The sequence below is a fragment of the Botryllus schlosseri genome, chromosome 2 (genome assembly GCF_051294905.1).
Source record: "Botryllus schlosseri isolate E-star chromosome 2, Bs_hap1, whole genome shotgun sequence".
In the NCBI taxonomy this organism is placed as follows: domain Eukaryota; kingdom Metazoa; phylum Chordata; class Ascidiacea; order Stolidobranchia; family Styelidae; genus Botryllus; species Botryllus schlosseri.
Genome location: NC_137237.1, coordinates 22,804,727 through 22,830,525, shown reverse-complemented (window position 1 = coordinate 22,830,525; position 25,799 = coordinate 22,804,727). Strand labels below are relative to the sequence as shown.

Below are 25,799 nucleotides of genomic sequence, written 5' to 3'. Positions count from 1 at the left end.
AGGATTTGCCTACTTGTGCTGCTTACTGGAGTGGTTACGCTTTTAGACGACTTCCACTTATACCAAAGTTTTTTAAGCAAGCTACTTACTTTAAAGCCTCTGAGCTTTTATAAAGTAATTTTGGGCACAGGTTGTTGAAATAGTCATCGTTGATACCAATGTTCCCTCTAATTTTTGACGAGTCTGCGTAATTTTTGACGAGTCTGCGCACACTCAACAACTTACTGCGCAGACCTTTGGACAACAGTGCGTAGCGACTAAAAAAAAGGTCATCACTTCGGATTTTTTGTGCGCAGCTTAGATTTTCTGTGAGCAGAGACCGTGTCACCACTGGGAACATTGGTTGGTACTCTAGTAGACGAAACATTGTAAATATTTGTTGGAAGCATAAGTAGCGACTTCCAAGTACCTAAAAACGCAAGTATTCTAGAGCTTGTTTTGCCTAAAAATGAAAACAGTAGAGTAGAAATTGTCAAAAATCATATTCATTTGAGTAGTAGTGCATGAAGGGCAGAAACTACTTGAATACCCCAAAGAAGTAGAAGTACTTCATTACTGACCACCTCTGGTTTTGGGATACGTTTCCAACATTTATATGAGTGAAGTTGTCAGAACAAACAGGTGAAATTGCCACTATATCACAGTAACTGCATATATTTTCAAAAATTGCAGGAATATGTAGTGACATTAGTCCCGAAGATGCGTCTTTCAATTTCAAAAGTAACCACGCTCGATGGACTTCTAAAAGTATGTGACATGTCGACCACATCTACATTCTGAAATATCCGAGTACCTTTCAGACCTTAAGGATCTGTTTTAATGTTTCTTGTAATTTACTACTTCCACTTGTAATCGAGTAGAAATTTAGAGTCATTTCTACTTCTACTCTTGTACTAACGATGACTGCATTCACCGGCTCCGATATCTAAAACACTGCGTCGGCATACCTGGTGCTGTCCATGATCGTGTTTAGTCTATGTGCGATGGTGAAGGTGGTGCAGTCTTTGAATTCCACGCGTATCGTCGCTTGGATCAGGTCGTCCGTTTCCAAGTCGACGGCGGCCGTTGCTTCGTCGAGGACAAGAATCTTGGAGTGGCGCAAGAGAGCGCGGGCCAAACATACCAGTTGACGTTGGCCGACACTGAAATGCAAAAGCAAAAAGTGAGCTGCAACCGAGAAATTGTGGTCGACGATAAAATTATTTCCAATAAACTGAACTGAAAAAGTCGATATGTTCTCAAAACGCCAAAAACGACTCTGAAAGTTTAAATATCTATCTATCATGCGGCCGCGACAGGCTACCATGGGCTATCGTTTTAACAAAGGTGATGGAACGTGGTCGGAGGCACACGACACTACACGAAACTCATAATAGTGCATATGTGACTTCGCACAGGGTTGTCGTTTGGACAAATTGTCAAAATCAGGCCTATTTTTGGTTGTGAAATATATTATGTAACGGCTAAAATATATTTGTCTGCGAAAATAGACTTATATGGTCAAATAGCGATAACACACAGATTATACACGGTATGGCAGCAAACAGCTTTGCAACCATTAGTTCACACGCAGTTGTAACTTATTGCAATGTATCCACGCTAATGTTCATTCAGCTTTCCATGACATTAATAGAAATGCTCGTGGTTGATCAAGCGATCAGAATATTAAACCGAATTTGACCATATTGAAGTATATCTGCTTGACCGTGATCCCTCGGAGAGACATGGCAGCCCCCAAGTTTCATAAATCAACCTTTTCCCCTAAAATCTTCATCCCGACTACCCTTACGAACGTAACGTGCCTGAGGTTCTCTCCGCCTTCAGCGACGTCGTGCTGCAGTTTCTTTGGTAGTCCCGCGACATACGGCTTCAGATGTGAATGTTCCAAAGCGTTCCACAATTCGTCGTCGGAGTATTTGTCGAACGGGTCCAGATTCATCCTGAGAGTGCCGGAGAACAGCACCGGGTCCTGATGGTAACACAAATTCATGTTGGTATATGTTGCCAAGAGTTGATTAAAGTAGCGTGTGGACCGCTGACACTCAAGTAGGAGTAGAAATACCACCATTCAAATCCAATTGAAAGCAGAAACAGCAATTTCCAAGACATTTCATAATTATTTATAGCTATTTCGACGGTTGGGATGCAAGCATATCCCGACTGAGTTAATCATTCGTTTCACCGTCGCGAGCATTACCTGCGGAATGATGGACAGCTTCGATCGCAAATCGAAAAGGCCCATTTTCGAGATGTTTTGACCGTCGATGAAAATGGCGCCTTCGGCGGATTCGATGATACGGAACAGAGCCAGCGTCAGCGAGGACTTTCCAGCTCCAGTTCTGCCAACGATTCCAATCTAAAAATGGCAAGTCGATTCAAACACTTTCAATTTTAGCAACATTAGTGCCAAAGCCTAATTAATAACATGATAAAGATAAATCATGCCAAATAACTATCGGGAGTCAACGCAACTCGTACAACACAGCTACCAGTGTTTTCGAGTGTTTAGCTAGCTTCGAAAGCAGCTTGGTTGCAATGTAAGCAGCTTGGTCGCAATGTATGTAAGACATACTTGATCCGGTATATTCGAGTATCCCGACAAGTCAATCTCATTAAATTAAACCAAAACTTTGAGACATACTGCAGATGGGGATGATAATAGAACATAGATTATAAGTCGACAAATAGCAGGCAGGTCAAGATATTCGTATGTCAAGCCAGCAGAGTGTGGGCCTTACTCCTATCCCAGACGTGCTGGACGGAATATCATTCAAAATTGGTTCTGTGAGGCTGCAGGTTGCACGGCGAAGGCAACAAGACCCTGGTTGGCCTTCACATATGCGATACCAAGTGGTCAACTTTAACCGAGAAACCGAACACATCTGCCACTTACTTTTTCACCGCCTTTGATATCCAAACTGATGCCCTTGACAACGAGGTCCAACTCCTTCCGGTACCTTGTGCTGTAGTTCTCAAACCTTATGCCCCCGTCTCCTGGCCAGCCGTCTGGAGGCCGGGAGTCTTCAATGACTCCAGGGGCCTGAAAAATATATAGTTCGCAGTTCTTAGCGTGAAGAGCACATATTTTCATTTCTCGAAAACATCCATTCTCGCAACTCGGCTCAAATCATTGCAATTGAAAATCGACCGGAAATACGGGCGCGAATATAGTATTGGCACAAATTTGTGCAAAGGTTTCAGGGAAATAACCAGACATTTTATGTCCAAGTCATTATCCTAATCCTGGTTGAAAATATTCGTAAATCTATATTATATCCTAATCCGGCAAAAGGTAAAAGTAGAAGAGGCAATTTCGAAGTCTGAAAAGTCCTCAAGTAGTTTCAAATTTGGTTGATAGGCCGCATACTTCTAGCAGTTAATCAAAGGTGATTACTAGGGCAAGTTTTTGCAACGTTTGCAACTTTTCGTACAGCTTCTGACAGCTTCGTAGATACTCAGAATCTATGTACTATGGTGTTTTAGGCTGTTTGGGGGCATTTTATAGTGCAACTTTTCTCTATTTTTCATAGCCAAATTTTACTGCAACTTTCATCAAACATTCCGTAAAAATGTTATGTTATGGTTGTACTCTCTTCGATTTGCATAACAAGAGCTATATGATGGGTTAGCTGCATCTCACTGTTATCTATGACGCAATGAAGAGAAGATCAAAGGTGTCCGGATAATGTTCAAGTAGATCGCTTTATTAATTCTGTCGTTTAAATTTGAAAGTTTCCCATTTCACGAACGCTCAGGCGAGACCGCCGAAAATTACATTTTCACTGAGTCCCCTTGTTCAGGCTATTGATTTTGTTTGAAGTCGCCAAGAGTGAGTTTTTCTGTAATACCTTGGGTCAAGTTTGCAGACCTAAGGGGTTTGGGGTGTGTTATTTTACTCCTTCTAGGGGGAGGTGGTTATTGCGTATTGGGTTTTCGGAGGAAAATAATTCCCGCATCGCGTAATTTTCTTGCTGTGTGCCGGGAAAAAATGTAACTTTGGCGGTTTCGTCAGACCGTTAAATGGTGAAGTAAAAAATTTGCCATCTTTGCAGGAACTAGGTTATACAGCGGAACCTTTCGACTATCTCATAACCTAATAATTCAACAAAAATTAGAAATGCAACTTTTTACTGCAACTTTTGTTAAAATTAAATGCAAGCAATTTTAGTGCAACAAAAACCCTTGTGATCACTTTTGAAATTGCATGACACATCTTTGTGACAAACACTAAATAACACCACAAATATCTGCAGTTTTCGAAACGATATTTAGTTACGATGATACATGGCCAAGCCGTGTTATTTTTGGCATTTTTCGATTTTTATTTTTGGCAGTTTTGGCATCGTCCTCTAAATAGATAGTTTCAGCCTCGAATTAGTCACAAAAACTCTTTATTTGGGCTAGTTTGTCAAAAGACACCACAAAATGTGCAGCATCCATGTATAATCAGTGCCAGCAAACAATAATAAGAAGGAAAAACCTAATGATTTCATAGGTTAATAATATCAAACGAAACCACAAAATGTGCAGTAGCTATCGGAATCGGTGCCAATAAGCAAAAAAAAAAGAAAGAAAAGCCTAACAAACACGCTCAACAGCTGATTGTTACAGCTGTTGAATAGACTTAAATCGTTTGCACTGTAACAGTGCTTACAAACTCAGGTCAGCTTAGTTTCTCATAAATTCATTTCTCGCCCAGCGAATCTGGGAAACATCGGCTTCAACAGTAGCCGTTGAGGGAAAGAATGTTGCCAGTCATCCACAAAAGGTTTTCAGAGCTTCAAAATCTTTGGAGGGTCAAACCGGCTTCCATGCATCATGAAAAGAGATCACTTCGCCAGTGCCATCGATCTCATTGCGAAAAGAATTTTCTTCCCAATCCTTTACCAGGAGTTTCCTGTGTTGTCTCTCAACACATTCTATTTAGTAGCCCGACAATCATTTCTCCTTCAGTCTACCGATATATTTTCGGAGGACTTTTGTCACTTCAGGTGGCTTTAATATTACCAACTCGCATGGAAGAGTCCTGGGAAGGTTAGCTTGTTTAAGAACATTGACGCAACAAGACTGTCTGGCAAAACGAGACTATACAGCTCAGAAATAGCCAGACAGTTTGTTGCGTCACAATGTTCAACTCGATCACAATGCAAAAATCGTGGTTGATTTTGGGGTTCCAGTTCTATGAGCAGAATATAATTTATATTTTAATAATCAGTACTGCGGCAGCTTCTCATTGATACCCGTTTTATCAAATTTAGCGCTCGACAAGCCTGTCAAAAATGGTCGTAAAATTGCCTTTGGACAAATGGAAAGTATGACGTAAACCAAATGCATTCAGGCGTTCAATCTCGCTGTGCCCACACCATTTAGGACACCATGCTTACACCCCTAATGGGTGGGCTGGACCCAGATAAGAAACCTGCCTTTCACAAACGCTCTTCTCGCTTGTAACGCGGTCCTGTTAACACAACACCATGAACGAAATACACTATTTGGCAGGCTGTGTTATTTTTGGCATATGCCAAAAATTGCTTATTTTGGGCATTTTCAAATTTTTATTTTTGGCAGTTTTGGCATCTGGCTCCTGAAATGCCAAAAATAACACGGCCTGTACATGGCTATCCATGTGGTTTTTATGAGAATTACAGTGGTAAAAGTGACGCAAAACTACTTTTTACTTTATGAAATCCAAAACATCAAAATAAGCAGTTTTGCCTAAAAGCTGTCAAGTGGAAGTGGAAACAGTCTTGAAACAATCACTCAAGTAGTACCAGCAGGCAAAACCTACCCGAGTACTCTGGAAAAAGTAGAAGTACTTCGATGTCGATCACCTCAGGTAACCAGATTGATGCCGACCGTCTGCAACTAACATCGAAGAAAGACAACAAAATATCTCACCTCCTCTTCGACCTCGGAGTATTCTTTCACCCTCTCAACGGCCACGATGTTTGTCTCCAGTTCGCTGGTCTGTCTCACCATCCAATTCAGGGTTTGGGTGATCTAGGAAGATGGGGAAAGCTGCTAAACGTGTTCCGGCACTCGACAGGCGCGTAAACGCCGAGTTACCTGCAAAGCATAGGATACGGACAACCCCACGACACCGCCGCTGATGGTGTCCCTGGCAGCGACAGCAAAGATGGCGGCGAAAAGGACGATGCAATTTCCCACAAACTCCAGACGCAACGCCAACCATCTGGGAGACAGACACGTTTACAATGGAAGCGCAGTAATGACGGTGCAGATGCCGAACCAAGTGACAATCGACAATGGCGTTCGTTCGCATGACAATGTCGATGATGTTTGACAGAGTGGCAAATAATTCCAAGTATTTATTGGGTTCAGTTATTTGAGTAACGTTCAGCACCGGTGATAGTCATTCGAGTGACAATTCAAGTTTGATGTGATGCTGGTCATCCGACTCACATTAACTAGGTTAGCGTCAGACTTACAGGTTAGGTTAGTGTTAGGGCTTGACTTAGGTGCGAAAATTTGGTTGGAATTACACATGGTCTGTGATTTTGATTCGGAATCTATTTTGTAAAGAAACTTAGAAATAAAATTACTATGCCGAAGAATATAGTTGAAACCTTTGGATGGGCCTGTCACACTATATTCCGCTTTCCATTTGACCCAGTCAGAAATATAACATCCCACCCCTGGGTTAGGGGCTATATTCGATGATTGAAATAGAATGTGTCAATGTGTCGCTCGTAACAACTTTATCTGGGTCATTCAAACATTAAAACCACAATTCAAGTCTCTCAAATGATATGGCACACCTGAAGTTGATTTCAACAAACTAATAAGACACACGCCGCGAACCTGTTGGAAACAATATTCGGATAATAGGCCATCTGATTGCGGTCCACTTTGTTTTCATTTTCAAGGATGAAGCTTTTTTGTAGGGAGTAGGCTCTGATGGTGCTCGCGCCTGATAATACAAATATCATTATTTATCAACCAAAGCGTGCGATATTATCATGAAATCACCTGTCACAGATTCCCCAAAGTGCGAGTAAATCGGCGATCTACTAATCGACTCCAGACGCTTCAACTGACGCGATGTGGACACATAGAACCTCTATTGCGTCACAAACAAAAACGGTTACGACACGGCAAACAACGATAACAGCATATCCAATTTTGACCAGTAGTACAAATTTAGGCGCTGACCCAAACCAGCCTCCGCTTCATTAACTATGGACAGTTGGACAACCTTTTCGTGACGGACCAGACAATTACTCGGTCATGCATAGTGCCGTATATTACTACAATGACATCAAGTCCTGGGGAGCATGCAAAATGCTCTACAAGTCACCACTAGCTACACCAAGGTGTATTCTATCATTACCAGCGCAGCATGGTGATTTGAAAATACAATGTCTGAATGACTTTTAAAATGGTAACAGAACTCATTATACCGTGCAGAACTGCACATTGCACAATCATGTTCACCACGAGTGCTAACCACACCACACTGAGCTGGCAAAGCGAACAAGCCTAACAAAGAGTAGCACACAATTTTCTAATATGCAACTAATCATAATTATTTAACAGACATATACTCTTTATCATGATTATGGCAAGGCATAAAAATCATTTCAAAACGCCGACTAGAGACTAGTGTCGCGATGCAAAATGCAAAATTATGAAACTCGCGTATTGTTAGGGAAGAGTCTTCAGGATTATGACAGATATTATAGCGCGTGCTGTTCCAGAGAGAATATTAATGTCTACAAGAGCACCACAAAATCGACTGACCTGTACGAAATAATAGAGTATCATTAAAGGTATGAAAGCGATGGTAAAGAACGGTGTGGCGTAGCAGATTACAGCGACCGTGCTCAGCACACCGTACATGCAAGACAGCCACATCGATATTATTCTGAAAACGAGAACAGTCACAATTTAATAAGGCAACCAGTCGGTCGAATTGTAAATATGCAACAGTTTTTAGGCAAAGCTACTAGTATTTTACACTTTCAATTTTGAGAAGCAGAAGGTAGTTTTGGAATATCTTTGCATTTGTTTTATGTGCGAAATGGTGAACTGGCCATTCACAGTTACTATTGTACTGCTGAATATATTCAAGAAGGCTGTACCTAGGCCTATTCGGAGCCTCATCAGTCGATGTTTTTTGTTAGTCGTAAAGATGCATCTTGTGATATTCCAAAGCAACCACCTCCTATTAACTGCTTACTTACTTTTCATACATACTAAATTTCTACTTCCACTCAAAAAAGTATTGAAACATCTTGTAATCTCTAATTGCAATCGGGTAGAAATGTACCGTATTAGTTCTACTTATACCTGGGTAGCAACGCTAACAACTTTGACCATCTCCGGTTATATCAGCATTGGTTCAAAGTTCTGATATCGGCCGGGCTTCATTTCGAATTGTCCTTTCACATCACAAGAGTGAAAAATCAACACACCTCGGCAAAATATTGTCCATCGTGTCCACGTCTTTAGAGAACCGGTTAATGATCCTGCCAATCGGAGTCTGATCGTAGAACTGCATCGGGGCCCGCAGCAGGTTAGCCAGCATCCCATGATGCAAACTAGCCGCCGCCTGCAGCACGCCGTAAGACAAGACAACCGCCGCCAAACCGACAAATAATCCTTTGCGAGAAAAGGAGTTGGTTTCAAGCACAGCTACCAGCCACGCCATGCGCATGCAAGCAGAATTGTCGAAAAGGGTGTGGATTCGCACGAAATATGCTGCATGCAACAGAATTATCTCAAACGTAATCAGTGGTAACACCAGCCCGAGATAGTTCTACGTCTGATTCAGTTGCTCGTGTAGAATACTTCAAACGAGTGCGGCTTGTGACAGCAATACCCGGCGGGTCGTGGATACAACCAGGGCTGTGGAGTCAGAGTTTTGTAAAATTTTCTCTGAATGAGTCATAGTCTCAGAAGTTTTGAAACAGCCATTGGAGTCGGAGCTTGATAAAATGCTCCGACTCTGACTTCAATTACTTTGAAACCGAACCAGATGTTCACAAATGTTATTAGTAAGTGCTGTTGCAATTACAGAAGTTATCAAGCTTTCCATGTAGGCGGACCTTCAAAAACTACTACATACCAATATCATATTAAGAATAACTGAAAATGTAGGTTCACGGGAATGTTGGAGTAGGAGTTTTCTGAAGAACATATTATTAGTGGGGAGGTGAGCTGACTCCACAGCCATGGATATAAGGCAGTTCCTTTTATTTGATGGTTCTATTTGATGTGCAATTACTACTGGTCAAATCGGACTGTATCATAATATCAACCTGTATCAGCATATACAGAAGCAGCAGCGGCACGATAACCACCCCGAAGATAGGGACGCCGTAAAGTATCACGCCGAATGTGGCTATAGTCGATAGAAACGTCGACAAGAACATGGAAACGGTACGGGGTATGACCTCGTCACAAAGATATACGTCCTTGCTGCGATTGCGAGAGAATTACGTGGATTATTCGCAAGGCTCTCTGATTTTCAAAACTCTCAGACCTGAAGCGGTTAATGATTCTGCCCAGCGGAGTCGTGTCAAAGAACGACATCGGCGCCTTGAAAACGCGCTGGAGCATGTCCAGGTGGAGTTTTTTGGCGGCCCGTACGGATCCGTACCACAGAAAGAAGCTTGAGCCCAAGACAAGCAGTGCTGGGAAGCAGTTTGACGGTGACACGCAGGTAAAACCACACGTCACGTACAAAAAGGTACAAGTATTTGCACAGGAGTAGGCTCACACGTAAATTTGACATCACAACTATAAGATTGGAACATTTCATACGCATATACATCAGAGATGAGACCGGATTTGGAAAAATTCGTCTTGATGAACGCAGTACTGGTAGGGATATTTAATATACATTTTCTCTATAGCCTAATCTTATTAGCAATACTGTGACGGTTGTTACTTACTATTACTTACTTACTATAAGTAATGCAAAACATAGAAATATGTGGAAAAACCAATCAATCCATGCTACAAAGGCGTCTCAATCAACACCTCCACTTGCATTGTGTAGGCTGAGATGCGCACGTGCAATCTCAGATAGCTGACAGACAGAGTAGTGGGATAGATCAGTGGAGTCGGAACCCAGTAAAACTGGTACATTTTTATGTGAAACGTGCGTCTGTTCATAACCAAAGCAAAGAAGCATCCACCACAGCACAACAACAAGAATGGTTGACACTTAACTGAACATAAGAAATAATTCAAGCACTGCCATTCCAAAAGCGTGATAAGTATGGCGATTTTTTTTGACACGTCAATTTTGTCAAAATTGTAGCGTTAGGTCAAAAACTGACAAAATTTTTACACAAAAAAACTTTTTTTTAACGAAATCTGGCCCTATGAAGAATTCCAGTAGTTATTATTAGGGATGGTGTGAACCTCTGAAAGGTTCAGGTTCGTGTGAACGCGAACCTTCTTGAAAGGTTCTGTGTGAACGCGAACGTGAACCTCGTGATGTCACGTGGCGTCATATTGCTAATTCCAACCCTACATTTCAGTGAAGTGATATATATTTATGTACACAATACCTAGCGACGACTCGATCTACATAATGCCACAATGCTGAAGCACATACTGACTTTTTAAACGTCGTCAAATGTATCAACTGTAGCAATCAAATGGTATAATAATCTCAAAAAATCAATATCCTTCGTCGCTTTGTCAACAATTTCGACGACGACTTGCAAGGGAATATGCATTCGGCGTCTGAGTATTGCTACGTTGATATGGTGCAGAGTGAAAAACATGTTTCCATACTTGCTACCGATATTACCCCTTCAACAAGTTATACAACAGTAGCCAACACTCCAATCGGACGGATTTTTTTTCGATACAATAAACATATGACATCAAGATTGACCCCTTACGCCTGCTAGATTTTTTACATCAGACATCGATATCAATTTCATAGATTGGTTGAATAAGCATCATTCGCTGACTACCTACATGTAGTGTATTTCGCTCTTGATGTTGTGTGATTGAGTGGCCCGCAGTTGAAATGCAATAAATTTCAACCAAAGATGTTATAATGAAGTGAAAATTGCAATATGAAAAAGGTTCACAGTGCAGAACCTACCAAGGTTCGTTTGTGAACGTGAACCTCTAAATTTCCGAGGTTCACACACAGAACGCGAACGTGAACCTCACGTTCACACCATCCCTAGTTATTATATCACGTATAATGGCAGTCTTGCTTCAGTTGGAATTTTTCGGTATGTTGAGCATAACACAATGTCAACCTATTCCTTTCATTTGAATGTTTATGATTCACAATAAGCAGACAATGGGCCGTCTACAACGGTAGGCCTATTAAGTAGCCTATAAGCTGTCAAATGTCAAATGATGAGTTCACCGACAGTGCAAAATCTACGATACGAACGAAATGCAGGTTCTAAACAATTTTGACATTTTTTTATTCAATTTTTTGAGTCAATTCTAACATTATGTGGGAAAACTCCTAATTTGCATACGTTAGATTAAAATCTGGTCAAAACTAAGATTTTTAAGGTAAAAAAATGTCAACATTTTTTAGGTCAAAATCTTCAGTTTTCAAGGTAAAAAAAAATCGCCCTAGTGATGAACAACAACGTCGCAACATACCTTGAGCCAGACCAAACACTCCATACACAGCCAACCGCAAATTTGTCTTTTGCTGAGTCCCGTTTATCACTGGATCATTACTCCATTCTGGACAAAGAAATGTTCAACTAAAACGAGTTCAAGATACATAAGAATTTATTCCTCAGTATTTGTACATACTGCTCTATTATTCTAGTCCCACTGCACAAGTATCAAGCAACCTGCCTTGTCAATATAACCTCACCATCATTAAGAAAGTGATCATAATTACCCGATAGCCATATACTGGATCCGATGGACATTCCGTTTTGTGCGGCATAGAACAGGCAGATCACCACGCAGAGCAAGACGCCGATAGATTTGGTGTAAGAGACGTAAATGGAAAATTTCACCTGAAATATTGCGAGACAAATGGATCAACTGTTTTCTTGGTAAAATTTGAAATTGCAACACTTGATAAACTAGTCTAACTATATATTTCTTTGCAGCCTTCTTTCTACACTATGTAAATCTCAGCCTTTCATAACAATTCCTCGGGCCAAATTTGGGGTTTGGTCTTTCAATTGAACATGGGGTCGCCTGTCTCTTCAAGGGATGTTTGAAGATTCCAAATAATGCTTGCTAACGTGTCCAGAGGCCTATAATAAGCACAGGGACGAATGCTAGAAACTTTTGATTGCACGGAAAATTTCACTCGAGACCATTACGTCGAAACACATCACTATTTCTGACGATTTACGAGCACACAATGGCGTCAGTACAATGCGAACAGCAAATACCTTTCCAGTTTCGGCCGTTTCCTTCATGATCAGGTTGCTGTCGACGTTGCCCGTTTTTTTATCGGGCATGATGCACTTCTTGTTGTCGTCTTTCATTCTCTTGTTGAGCGGAACATATTTGCAAGTAGGACCGGCGTACACGACCTTGGAATCACGGCTTATGTCGCTGTAACATTTGAACAGCCAAGCGTAAACATCTTCAATGGTCACTAAAGCCCGTTGAAATGTATATCACCGGTTATATCGACATATGCTAGGTTCATATGTATCAGTGGTTCCAAAACTGTTTTGACTGATCGCCCCCTATCGAGGTACCTTCATCGCACCATAAAATCCTTATCCTTATCACCTCTAAAAGGCTGGGGAGCCAAGCATTGAGCCGCTTTTGTATCTGTCTATTATAACTTGAACTTGACAAGAAACCGAACACATAATTGAATAAAACTGACTAAATATATCCACCCCTTTCGTCATTTTCGCCCCCTGTCTCTCTAAATCGCACCAAGAAAAATGGCGCACTTCGTGAACCACTGATCTAGAACGAGTGCACTCCCAAAGTCAAATCGGCATTACGGCACAACCAGCGCGTAGACCGTGAAAGTGAATACAATTCCCCAAGAAATCGAAGGCCGACAAACTCGTCAGTACCTCATCAGGCGTTTTCGCGCTTCGATAGAAGTGTCTCCCTCCAAACTTGTCACGTCTGTGGCTACATGGTCCTCGGTAATCGACAAGATCTCCGGCGATATCGACAGAACTTGAAACGCATACGAGCGGATTAGAAAATCGTAGAACACATGCAACGGGAAAATCGTCTAAAGAAATTCCGAACACACCAGGAAATTAGAAAATCCCGCTAAAGTGGTCGGTGATTCCGATTGTGATGTCAACACGATACATTTCACATACCTCGAAAAAATTTCAACGGTTGCAGGTGCAATGCGAATGCCGCTGCGAACCAGACTGCCTTGATCGGGAGCCTTTATGTAATGGTCAATACAGTTTGCTTGATGTTATAGAGCAGATAATTCTATTGAGGGCCTCACCATCTGCTTTCTGACTTGCATGACAAGACATTCTACAACTTGATTTATAAAGGCACCCATGTGGAGAGTATTAGTGCAAAGGAACACAGTTGCACAACACCTGTGCTGCAATCGACAGTGCGATCATGCCAATCGATAATCCTGTAAGTGGCCGGAATGACCAAGTCCTTCAGAAACATTATACACCCACACAGCCTGACGTTGATTTAAATTCAGAAATATCCTGACACCAGACTAACCTGTAGGATCGCCTTCTGCAAAAGCTTCGTCATCGGCAACTGCATAGTTCCGGAGAAATTCAGCGAACGCTCCATCCTGGTCTTGCAGTTCTTGGTATGTCCCAGACTAAACAAGCGGGAAACTGAGACGTGAGCGCCTTTCGCGTGGCACTTACAAAGGCATCACGCCAATCAAGCATTTACGCAACAGTAACGAAACGCACAGCATTCTACCGGAAGAGATGGCCGGATTTGATACATCCAAATCAAAATAATCGTAAATTTATATCCACTCGACACAAATCATGAAATGAGTTTATTTTAAATCCAGATCCCAATCATGACGCCCATACATAATTCCAGTTCACGTATTGCTACTTGTTGGGTTTCATTTACCGTTTACGACAGTTTGCAGTTGTAACCCCTCGAAGGACATAGATGAATTTCGGTTCGCAATATCGGGAAGCATCAAAAACTGCCCTTGTCTAGAAAATACTGGCACTGGGCAGATACTTCATACTGGATACACTTGAAATCGTGGGATTACTAGAAATGCAACGAGCCACCCACCTCAGATATTCTTCCGTCTTTGAGCACGTAGATCTTGTCGGTTTGCGGTAAGTACGTAATGTTGTGCGTCACAAAGACTCTCGTCTGCAGGAGAAAAAAGGATGCCAGAAGCCGAGACGACACAAAAACAAGACGCCAAGCTTGTACCTTCTTCCGTAAGCAGCCCCCAGGTCCGATAACGTTTTCGAATATGTTTTTGCCGACGTGGGCGTCTACGGCGCTCAACGGATCGTCGAAGATGTACACCTGAAGGAGCGTTCGTCGAATATGATACAGTCAGAGGTGGTCAGTAATAAAGCACATTCACATTTTCGGAGTACTCGCAGTAGATTTTCCGTACTTGCTCGAGCGACTACGTATAGTTTATCATAATGAATAGTTCCAACTCGAAGAATTTTGCGTGCCCCTTATCGGGAGCTAACGGCACAATATTAACAAGCATATTAACGGAGATTCAAATGAAAAGCAATTTAGCATGGGTGAGAATCCCGGAAACATACCTCCGCATCTTGATAAACAGCACGTGCAATCGAGACTCTCTGCTTTTGCCCGCCAGACAAATTGATTCCCTGAAACGGAGAAAACATTTGCTGGAACGAACGCCACAACGACAACAAATGCAAGACCATTCATCGGCGGCTTTTGACACAACGATGGAAAAAAATCAATCACCTTTTCACCGATTTCCGTCATGTCGCCTCCCGGCAGGATCTCGAAATCGCTGACGAGCTCGCAATGCTTGATCGTGTCCATGTAGTTGCATTGATGCAACGGCTTTCCGAATAGGATGTTGTCTTTCACGGTGGCGTTTTGAATCCACGCCTGTTGCGCCACGTACGCGACGGAGCCCTGTCCAGAAATCGGCGGGAATCAGTGTCCAAGTAATTTTAGATTTTGGAGTACCCAACTAGGTTTCGCCCACTTTCATTGCATACTCAAGTGGCCATGTTTTTGGAGTACTTCCGCTTTTACTTTGATTTCGGTTAACAGAAAGTAGTTTTGGGATAAGTTTGCGCCACTTTTGTGGGTTAATTTGTAATAAAACCGCTGAATCGCGGTAATTAAATAGACTTCTTCAGGAATCTACCTATTTGTAGTGTCATTAGACATTTTATGTTAGTCGCTAAGAAACATCATACAATTTCAAGAGCACCCACCACCAATCTATTGCTCTGTGACCCCTCGACCAAATATATTTTTTGAAACTACCGACTTCAGTACCTTCAGACCCCTTTAGTTTTTACCAGGGTTGTAACGACTCAGCTCGAGTCACAATTATCTGACGACTCGGCTTGACTCGAGTCATTTTCTCAAAATACGGAAATGACTTGACTCGAGTCAATCTGTGTATTGACGCGAGTCATTGCGCGTGACTCGAACCAAGTCATATGACGGCCAAGACGGACATTTTATTAATTTCGAAGAATAGTAAAGTAACCACACTATTGTGATTTCGTCTATTGGTACTGGTACTTGAAAATGCGACCAGAATCTGCTAAAAGTGAGGAAAATAGGTATATTATAGATGCGAACCATTCGATATCACCAAACAGAGTTGTAAAAACTGGGTTTAAAAAGACTTTAACTGGAAATGGAGTAGTCAACACAATGACCTGGACTCGGCCTCGAATCATAACAGCATGACCCGGACTCGGCCCTCTGCTCGCTGACTTGACTCAGTGGTGAATTGAAAATGACTCGACTCGAGTCAAAACTATAAAAGTGAGATTGGCTTGTGACTCTGAGCCTTGTGACTTGGTTGCAACCCTGGTTTTTACATCTTCCAATTACCACTAAGTAGTTTTGAAATATCTCATAAATTGCTAAACCTGCTTGTAATAGGTAGAAATTCATAGCGGAACTTTAATTTAGGTAGCGACGCTGAATACTTTGACCTCCTCTGGACGGAAGAAGCAAACGATGTTGCAATTTTCATAAAATTGGTTTTCTCACGATGAAGAATCATCTCGATTATATTTTCTTTCGAATGCGCGTTCAAGGTTCGATTTCCAAGAAGCAAAACAAATGCAATTCTGAATAATCGCGACTAATTTTCTATGTAATCGTTATCGATAAATGGGTGATGTTGTAATCGTAATCGTGCTTTTAGGAATGAAACATAATTGCAATCAACTTTCAGGCAAGCCAGACCAGACCGACGCTGACAAAATCTCACCTGAACTTTGACATATCCGCTCAGCTTCTCCATATCTCCGAGCATGGCGGACACCAGCGACGATTTCCCGGTCCCCACCTGGCCCACGATGGCCACTAATGATCCCTCGGCGACATCCATCGTTATGCTGCCGGGGAGAAATAACCATAGGTAAATTTGAGTCGCCAAACCGCGCAATGCGGCCCCCCACTTTTCAAGGACGGGTTCCTCGCTGGCGTCCCAAGACAGGGTGGCGTCTTCCACGACGATAGCAGGTCCCAGAGACGGTTTCCTGTCGACGGCGTCTGTCTCCAGTTCAGGGTTGTTCATGAATTTATTCAAACGTTTCAAGCTTACGTTAGCCTGCGTGCAAGGAATAGAAACCATTAATTCGAAGCTCGGGTCACTCGGGTGTACGCAACGGACCGGATACGTCTAAAATCACAAAGCAGCCGTAAACTATAAATTTGGCTCAATTCCAACCAGTATATACCGATGCAGAGCCAATTGAAATTTTTGAATTCATTATGAAAAATAAAAAACTTAAAATTTTACCGCCAACCCCATGAAGTTGTTAAGATGTCAACAAAAACTATGAAAAACAAATTTGACGGAATGACAACGCGTAGTAGCGAAGTTATTGTAGTTGAAAGTTTTGTGGAAAAGTTTTGTGGAAAGTTTTGAGGAAAATCTCAGAAATATGAATGAAAAACTCAAATTAACTTCGCTTCTACGGCTTCGAATTACCTCAAATTTGTTTTGCATCGTTTTCGTATTTTAATGATAATTTCAATAATTTCAATAATTTTAGTAATAAATTCAGAATTTTCAATTGGCTGCGTCGACGTTTCATGGTTGGAATTGAGCCAAATTTGGCGCGCAAGGTTTTTTTAGGCAGCCTAACAATTTTATCGGTGAATCCCAGGAATCCTGAAAAAAGTTATTTTTGAACAGCCCTACTGGGCACTATCAAGTGTCAGGGTAATTCAATTGCCAACTATTATGTAGTAATAACAGTAATAACGTCACAGAAAGATCAAAAAGTTATCCTTTTTTGTGGCCACAACGTAAAATAATGTCAGTTACACGTCGTCGAAAATAATTTTGCAATTTTTGACAATAGCGCTTTGTGACAATGCATCGAGTCGATCATAAACTCACAGAAACATCGTTTTGACGATCACGTGTAGCTTGTACAACGTGTTTTTGAGGCCTAGTCATGAACAACAAAGGTTTTGAGGCTCCCAGGATGAAAAGAAACAATATTTTTTTATTGCTAACATATCTCTTAGTGTTACGGCCGCATATTTTCATTACTACTACTTACTCGGCTAGAATCATTAGAATTGACAATCTACTCATTATGAACAGCTAGAGTCGTAACAGTCGATTTCGATCATACTCAGATGTTACTCACCTGAACGAGAGAAGATATCACCATCGGCAACACGGAAATCGGGAACCTCATGATGTTAAACAGAGACAGCGAGACGAACGCCTTTTCAGCAGTCAGAACGTGCGACGTGTCCGCCAGAACATAGACTGCGAACGTTGTCAGAGAAACCTGAAAAGCAGGCGGATGAAGTTACGACGTAAACCTTACGATTTCACAGTCACAACGCACCATAAACGGGGCGCAGACCCAAGTGAAAGAAGAGGCGGCGTTGAGGTAGGCGGCGTGTCTCAGAATCCGCAATTCGTCGTTTCTTATCTTCAAGATCTTCTCCTGCAAAACGTAAACGGGGAAGATATTGATATGGACAATATCGGCAGCAACATTTTTAGACAGATAACGAAACAATCCCAATTGTTCACAACCTGCCTGATCATTTCCTAGAGCTATCGAAATCCGCCCATAACTATAACACTAGGTTTTTAACTTCTCCAAACTGCTGCTATAATTTGCTCAGGAGGGTATATTTTCTATGACATCTTTTCCATTTGGAAAACCATACCCAGTGCAATTGTAACCAAAGCTTCAGTGATTTAATATATTCATTAATGCATCATATTCCGGTCAATTACTAGTTATTTGATCGGTAACAGGTGTGTGTTGTTTCTACTGCTTTGCACTTTAAGCATGTGAAAGTTGCAAATAGAGTAGTAAGCTTCCTAATATCAACTTGTTTCGATGCGACTCTACAAAATTATTGCTGAGTGCTAGTAATTATTCAACATAGGCTATTCCGTCAATAATACTTCATTACGATCATAACGAATCAACAATGTCATCATTGCTCTTGGATATCAACAAGAAATGCATGTCTTGAGCCAACCAAGCGCCCACAAAGATTAAATTGATATGAGCAATGAGAAATCTCAACAAGAGACAGCCAGATAGGACGTCAGAAGACGTTATTTGAATATCGAGCATCGAAATTAGTGTGAACCGCGTTCAACGGTAACACAGAACCAGACGTCAGACGTGAAATCGAATTATTATGTTTGACGAGACATCTTCGAGTACATTGTTGATTTTTTCACCGAAGCTCTTCCAAGACAGACGCAACGCACTGACCTGAAACGATTCTTCCCATGCGTACAACTTGAGGACCTTGATTCCGTTCAAGATCTCGTTCATCAACTTGATCCTGTCGTCTTTGTGCTTCATTTGCTTCACCTGCGACACGAAAAGTATGACGAAAGTGAATATCGTGGTCATGTATCAGAAATCGGTGCATGGTAATTCTAACGTCTGCCAACTGGAGGTTTTCCGGTTATGCAAACGAGTAAACGTCTTGGATAAAATAACTATCGATTAAATTTCAAGTATTGAAGCTAACTTTATTCCTTCAAAAGTTGCAATTTTAATTTCAAGTGACTTCGCATTTTCTTGCAATTACAAGATACGTGAACATGGCGCAACACCATTCTGTCGGTGATTAGTAATTTCCTGTATCGATCAAACCATGACACAGCACATGAGGCTCTTACATGGAGCGCTCGTAACCTTTATGTAATCGCGCAAAGGTGTATTATTATGTGCTGCTTCCCAAAACAATATATGATTAGCCCTTTGGTGACGACAAATTACCAAAAGTAAGATATAGGCAAGCGAAAGTCGTTCCAAGGTACAAAGCTTTAGTATTATGGCATCACAACGATCCATGCTTTATTTATATGACCACTCGAATGACAACTATGACCTTCAGCCACGGTCGCGTGTTAATATTCAAAATCAAACTGTTACCATCAAACTTTCCACGGTCTTATAAAAAGTTGTTAAAAGGAACAATCACTGTAAATCAGGGCAAGCCAACCTTTGCAGCCAAAGGGCCACATTCGATTGACGAACTATTGCGCGGGCCAATAGCCGCGCGAAGCGCGAACATTTTTTTGAAGTTCATAGGTCAATAATATTGTCACTTGACTATATTGCGAGCCCGCCGTATATCGTTGGGCTACGTTTGCGAGGACTGGGCTATTCGGCGCATGTGCATATCGATATTGTAAGCTGCGACCAACATGCGTCAATCATTTCGTGCCTAGGTTTCATAGACGACGGTCTTACTGCAAGCGCAGACGCAGGGTCGCATATGTTGAACGACACTTTGTCTCGTAATTGCGAATATAGTTAGACTCAATCTGATACATTAGGCGTTCTTCCATTTTCACAAAAGGGCAACAATATTAAAAACAAGAAATCGAGTGACAACATGTTGCGCTAAGCTTGTAGAAAATTTTTACTTTTGATAAATCTATCGCAAATTATTCTGCTTTATTGTAGTCTACGAAGATATACCAATATGTGACTGGCTGATGGATCTGTCAATGCGTCGGAACTGATATTTTAGTCATCACATCTCAAGTGTTGCGGCCAGACTAATCAAATTTTTGGTTGGTCCTGCATTTTAACAATCTGTGCAATCCATTTTTGATGATATCAGAAAGTTCGGAAATTACCTCGCGGGCCACTCAAAACCTTCTCGTGGGCCACATGTGGCCCGCGGGCCACGGGTTGGCCGGCCGTGCTGTAAATCAATGAACAATTGAACAATGACTAGTATGGGATTCTTTTTCCGGTTCGACAGAGATTTCAGGGACAGTTATCATTCAAAATCATAGAATAATCTATGAAGTTTTAGAGTCCAAGCAATGACCTGTAAGGATCGAGTCTTGCTTGCAATGACGGCGTTGATCGGGATAAGCAGGATCATGACAGCAAGTCCAGCAAGTACCGCAGGTCCGAGGATATTCCACAAGAAGTACAAGGAAAGGATGATTTGCAGTGGACCTGAAACAGAAGAATTTCTTTCCTCAATCCGTTTATTGAAACACCTTCAAATAACAGCTTGATCAAACATCCTGTCCAAATTTCGAGCACCTGTCGCGACATCAGTTCATTCACTTGCCAAGTGAATATAAGCCATGATGTTAAATAAAAAATGGCAACCCTAGAGGAAGGCGTTGATGCTACTATAACTAAAGTAGGATCAGCAATTTTCCGACGATCCAAAAATGGTTGTAGTAGCAAACAATTAATTCGAAAATTAGAATGAATTCAACTTAAATTACTCGATCAACAGTCACTATTTGTGAAATTGCACGACCAGAACGTCGACAAACGTAGAATGGCTGATCGTGCTGCAAAAAGTTACGATATCACAACTATTGTCTTGTTGTTCTGACGGTTTCCCTTGTAAATGCGACCCAAATCTAACTGAAAAATTAAACCTAGGGCTTCAAATATCTTGAGATCAAGGTGGGAGTAGACTGAATACAAAGTGGATAAAATGTGCCTTAATTCATTACGTTGCCAAAGAAAACGATGCACACCAAATTTAATCCATTTCAACCGGTAATCACGAAGCTTTTACCGTTTTAAAACTTTGAATTTATTACAAAATATTACAAAAAAATCTTCAAATTTTACAGTCAACCCTATGGAATTCTTGACTTGTCTACAAAAACGATATAAAGTTTGACGCAATTTCAATGCCTAGAAGCGAAGTTATTTGAGTTTTTCGTTGATTACTCTGGGATAACCCAGCGTCAACGCCAAAATTTTCAACTACAATAACTTCACTTGTACTGATTGGAATCGAGTCGAATTTATTTTGTATCGTTCTCGATGACAAAGTATCAATTTCATGGGGTAGCCAGTTATATTTGAAAAAAAAATTAATAATTTATAATAAATTCAAAATTTTAAAATTGCAAGATCTTCGCGGTTACCAGTTGGAATAGATGCAAATTTGGTGCGCATCGTTTTTTAGGCAGCCTAACAATTCGACCGGTGAATGAATGCAGCCAAAACGCTGTGGCCAAGACTTAAAATGAGTTCGACGCCCTGGCTTGAACAAGCAATGTAGGCTACTCGTAATTCTAGTTCAGAGGTCAACTCACTTCACCACAGCTTTCGTATACTTCATAGCGTAATCTGTCAGTACTACACACATTGTTTGCCTCGAGCTAACACGATTTATTTACATAAATTTTTCGTCTTTCATACATAGTACAAATTCGTTTTCATATCTCAAAGTGGATTTTTCGTGTCGATCGAGTTGGGCTATGAATGAAAATCTTTCCACATTGTAAGAGCGAACGAATTCGAGTACCACGAACCCATAGCATAAATCATTATTGAACTTGTATACAAAAAACGTGCAGTTGGAAAAAGGAAACCGATCAGTGTTTAATGCATGGATGTGTCACCATAAATTGTGTGATCTTTATTGCGCGTATTTAACACTTCCGAAAACCTCATTCAGTTTGTCATAATAGAATTTCTACAATTACACAACATATTTTCTTTACAAAGTATAGGATTTCCATTACACAACACCGTCTCACGATTAACATTCCAGTACATGCCTCATCATGGTTTCTACTATTTTCAATATGCCTAGTCATGGTCACGTAGCAATTACTACAAATCCAGATGGGATTCATCTTGTAAATTTGTGAAGTAAATATTAGGTTTATCGATTTTTTTTCCTGTAAATTCTATCTAGATGAATTCTTTGCCAGCTGCGTGGGCGTTCTTAAAACGTTAGAAACAACGGTTGACTTACCGGACCACACAATATTCACGTAAGTCATCAAGTCCATAAACCGTTGAGAATCCACAGACATGAGATTGACAATTTCTCCGACAGTGCTGGACTTCCTGGCGACGTTCGAAAGCAGAAGAGACTGAAAAAGAGGAAGTATTACTGCCTAGAATCCGAAATAAGCAGAATGCATATGCAAAATGAATTTATACGAAAAATGCCAACTGATGCTTTCCTTCATCATGTCACGTGATATTATCGGCTGAATAGTTACAAGGTATAATGAAATGGTAGAGATAGAGAATGGTAGAAATGGTATTCTACGCAAAATACTTAATTCCAATTCCAACTGATTCGATCACTGATCACGCTATTTTGAATTCAAATTGTGATTTTATAGCAACATACGGGCAAGTCTCATTCGGACCAGTTACCTTTCTGTAAATGGCAGATACGATAGCAGATCTCAGCCTCATTCCGACAACGAAACAAACGTGGAAGTACTGATGCAGGAAGATGCTCTGAATGAGTGCCGTTACAAAGAATCCGACTGCCATGATATAGCCTTGCCACTGTGGCGCAGACTTGTCCACGGTGAAATTGATCAAAAGCCTGAAGAAACATAAGGTAATCTCAAACACATCATCACAGTACAATTAAATCAGTCTTAGTCATTGAGAAAATTGCCAATTTTAAACTTGCTAATACATCGACTGAAAAGGTACAGATATCCTTGGTGTCAGATTCACATGGAACCAGGAAGAGCGAATGAAGAAAGTGGACGTGGTCATGTAAATAATGCAATTTTGGTTCTAGTGAAGGATACGCACAACTGCAACTAACCAAACAATCATTCGGGTACTTGGCTGACAGGATGGTTTAAATACAAGGTCGCTATATACAATCCCAGTAGCACAGATATTTCTAAAACTCTTCCAAATTGAACCACATCATAAAGACATCACGGACAGGCATTGCTATTTAGGTACTGGATTTCAAAGTAGACTAGGTTCAACTCGAGCTAAACAACAGCTTCAGAAAAAAACAAGTACAGCAGGTACAGATAAAGCAGTTACTGAAATTGCGTGTTGTTAAAAACGTCCATCTGTTTAGACTGATCTGACAGAAATGGAATACATGAAATTTGAAGTAATGAATTTATACAAGTCAAACAATGGATATCCAAATAATTCCATCTATGACGCTGTACTGTGTTAAAGAAGCAGTGTAATTCAAATGCAGAGGAACTCACTTCAACAGTTGAGGATTCACAAAAGTCAAGACGTCTTGGGCCAATTTGAAGAAGGACCCAAACAGAAAGTACGGTCCAAAAGTTCTGCAGAGAGACCAAGTCAGAGAGGGCTCACCCTTGGATTTACCTGAAAATTTCCAATGTATTTGGAACATGAAGCTTTGAAAGTACATTGCAACAAAGATTAAATGACGGATTAATAAACCAGCAAGTATAAACATAATATAACGATTATACCATAGTCACTGTCCAGCTTCCGTATTAGCATGGCTTGTGACATGGATATCGAGGATTAAAATGGATCAATCTGTCAATGTCACAAAGCTGGATTAAAACAAAGTCCTCATCCTAAAAAACGATGATCCCTAAGATTTTACTGTTGCCTGAGAATTGATGTGAGGTTGCAAGAACATACTAAAATTTACTAGAACTCAAAAATAAACGAAAACTAATAACTTATTAGCTTGAATCACCACAATGGATAGATGAACAAAAATTGATTTTCGGAAATAACCGACCTTGACCTGGTTGTTGAACGAGTACGTCCTGTTCTCGATTTCCATCATGAGGAGCAGTATCATTTTTTGGCTTCTTTGGGTATTTGTCGCTATAACAGAGAAAAGTAGCCTGCTGTGATATTCAATACTTAAATTATTAAATGAGTCAAAACCAAGATAGCATAGTATAACAATACCTCCCGAGGTGTTTTCTCAAGAGCAAATAATAGGTGGCATTAGCTCGCCTCTGTTATCAAAATAAATGGCCTCCCACAATCGACGATACGGTCAGAGATAAGATACCGAGAAACAGTGTAATTGGCTGCAACGTATATGCTCCTATGACCAATACAATTCAAACACCGCTCAAGACACATTTAGGATAAAACTTGTCCGAGCTAAAACGGGGGCCCCATCATCAATACAACATTAAAACTACCAGGAATTACTGGGGTCGACGCCTCTTCGGAGCAAAAAACACTTGGCTCGGCTTGCGTTTAGAAACTGCCGTATGCCATGACTGTCAACTGTAATATTTTCATCTAAAACCTATCAGACGAGGAAGTAAGCCTATTCCTCTGACTCGGCCGATACACATCAAACAGTTTCATTAAATTTGACGAAGTCAATGCTTCCTTTAAACCCAATATCGAATGTATCAGTTGGCAACGTTCAGAAAATGGTTACCGTATTTTATAGAATTTCTCAGTCACAGTTGTCTGTCTTACTTCCGAACATGGTCGTTAGGGTTGTCCAAAATTTGGAAAATCTTAAAAAGTCACCGTGATTGTGTCTCATTCTATAGATTATTGATAAAAAACAACAATTAGCCTGAAAGAAGCTTACAGAAATGCCGTTAAGATTTCGGTCAAAGCGTTTGAAAGTAGCTGCTCAAGAATGGGCGTGCCACCGACCATAGAACGGCGAGAAGACTAGTAATCAAACAACCACGGCTATTGATTGGCTAATCGGCTATGCTTCAATGATCACGGCAGCAGCAGCTTGCTGATTAGGTGTTCAAGAAGTCTGCTACCGGCGGGGATTCTGAGTGCGCATTGTTAGTATTTTGGCAGGTGATGATTTCAGATTAATTCAGGACATGTTGAGTTACGAAATACATGATGAACAAACAACACCTGCTTCACAAAACCTTTTACAGCATGACTGCTTTATTGTGAAGGAAGCGGCTATAGCCTATATGCCGTGTTTTTTTACGAGGAAAAGCAAAGGTGCTTATGCAAGTGGTGAACGAATTCCCCGTTTAAGAAGGGATCCATCATCAGTGAATACAAATATAAAGCTTGACTAATTTGTGTGATCTTATTGGACCCAAGTTGTAGTATATAGTTTAAGTTTTGAAGGTTCTAGGGATCGACTGAATCGGCCGGTTATGCTTGGCAGTTATCCTTACAGCAAATTGAATTCACTTATAAGAGTTGTCAAAGTCCTTACTGATGCTGCAGAAAAGAGGTGTAAGGTAAGCATAGGCTATGCTGGATATGATATCCAAACTATTCTGGATAGTATATGCAGCATAGTCTGTGCTTTTCTTCTCACCTCTTTTCAGCGGGATCAATAAGGACTTTGAGATACCATATCCAGCATAGCCTGTACGAGTGTGCGTACATTACCACCTCTTTTCTGCGTTTTCATTAATGACTTAAACAACGCCTACAAGTGCATGCAATTTGCTGTAA

At 40.9% G+C, this 25,799-nt stretch overlaps 2 protein-coding genes across 3 annotated transcripts in view; one reads left to right on the top strand and one right to left on the bottom strand.

Moving 5' to 3' along the window:
• Positions 1-25,799, top strand: part of LOC145434183 (serrate RNA effector molecule homolog) — a 356,705-nt gene that overhangs the window by 124,172 nt on the left and 206,734 nt on the right. The window lies entirely within an intron of this gene.
• Positions 1-25,799, bottom strand: part of LOC145434168 (multidrug resistance-associated protein 1-like) — a 30,925-nt gene that overhangs the window by 446 nt on the left and 4,680 nt on the right. Inside the window, exons 7-35 of one of the 2 annotated variants that reach the window (XM_080311485.1) lie at positions 24,124-24,212; positions 23,606-23,732; positions 22,788-22,965; positions 22,375-22,495; positions 20,461-20,594; positions 18,879-18,980; positions 17,985-18,086; positions 17,778-17,924; positions 16,572-16,723; positions 16,382-16,508; positions 14,878-15,054; positions 14,706-14,774; positions 14,353-14,451; positions 14,206-14,289; positions 13,657-13,762; positions 13,020-13,128; positions 12,372-12,537; positions 11,864-11,984; positions 11,614-11,700; positions 9,506-9,656; positions 9,282-9,441; positions 6,991-7,081; positions 6,823-6,931; positions 6,067-6,193; positions 5,899-6,000; positions 2,894-3,040; positions 2,198-2,356; positions 1,803-1,969; positions 948-1,142 (exon numbers count right to left, since the gene is read on the bottom strand). In XM_080311485.1, the coding sequence (XP_080167611.1) occupies positions 948-1,142; positions 1,803-1,969; positions 2,198-2,356; positions 2,894-3,040; positions 5,899-6,000; positions 6,067-6,193; positions 6,823-6,931; positions 6,991-7,081; positions 9,282-9,441; positions 9,506-9,656; positions 11,614-11,700; positions 11,864-11,984; positions 12,372-12,537; positions 13,020-13,128; positions 13,657-13,762; positions 14,206-14,289; positions 14,353-14,451; positions 14,706-14,774; positions 14,878-15,054; positions 16,382-16,508; positions 16,572-16,723; positions 17,778-17,924; positions 17,985-18,086; positions 18,879-18,980; positions 20,461-20,594; positions 22,375-22,495; positions 22,788-22,965; positions 23,606-23,732; positions 24,124-24,212 (3,705 nt within the window). Of the gene's footprint in view, positions 1-947; positions 1,143-1,802; positions 1,970-2,197; positions 2,357-2,893; positions 3,041-5,898; positions 6,001-6,066; positions 6,194-6,822; positions 6,932-6,990; positions 7,082-7,761; positions 7,886-8,435; positions 8,623-9,281; positions 9,442-9,505; positions 9,657-11,613; positions 11,701-11,863; positions 11,985-12,371; positions 12,538-13,019; positions 13,129-13,656; positions 13,763-14,205; positions 14,290-14,352; positions 14,452-14,705; positions 14,775-14,877; positions 15,055-16,381; positions 16,509-16,571; positions 16,724-17,777; positions 17,925-17,984; positions 18,087-18,878; positions 18,981-20,460; positions 20,595-22,374; positions 22,496-22,787; positions 22,966-23,605; positions 23,733-24,123; positions 24,213-25,799 lie in introns of both variants that reach the window. The other variant, XM_080311484.1, reaches the window with a different exon arrangement.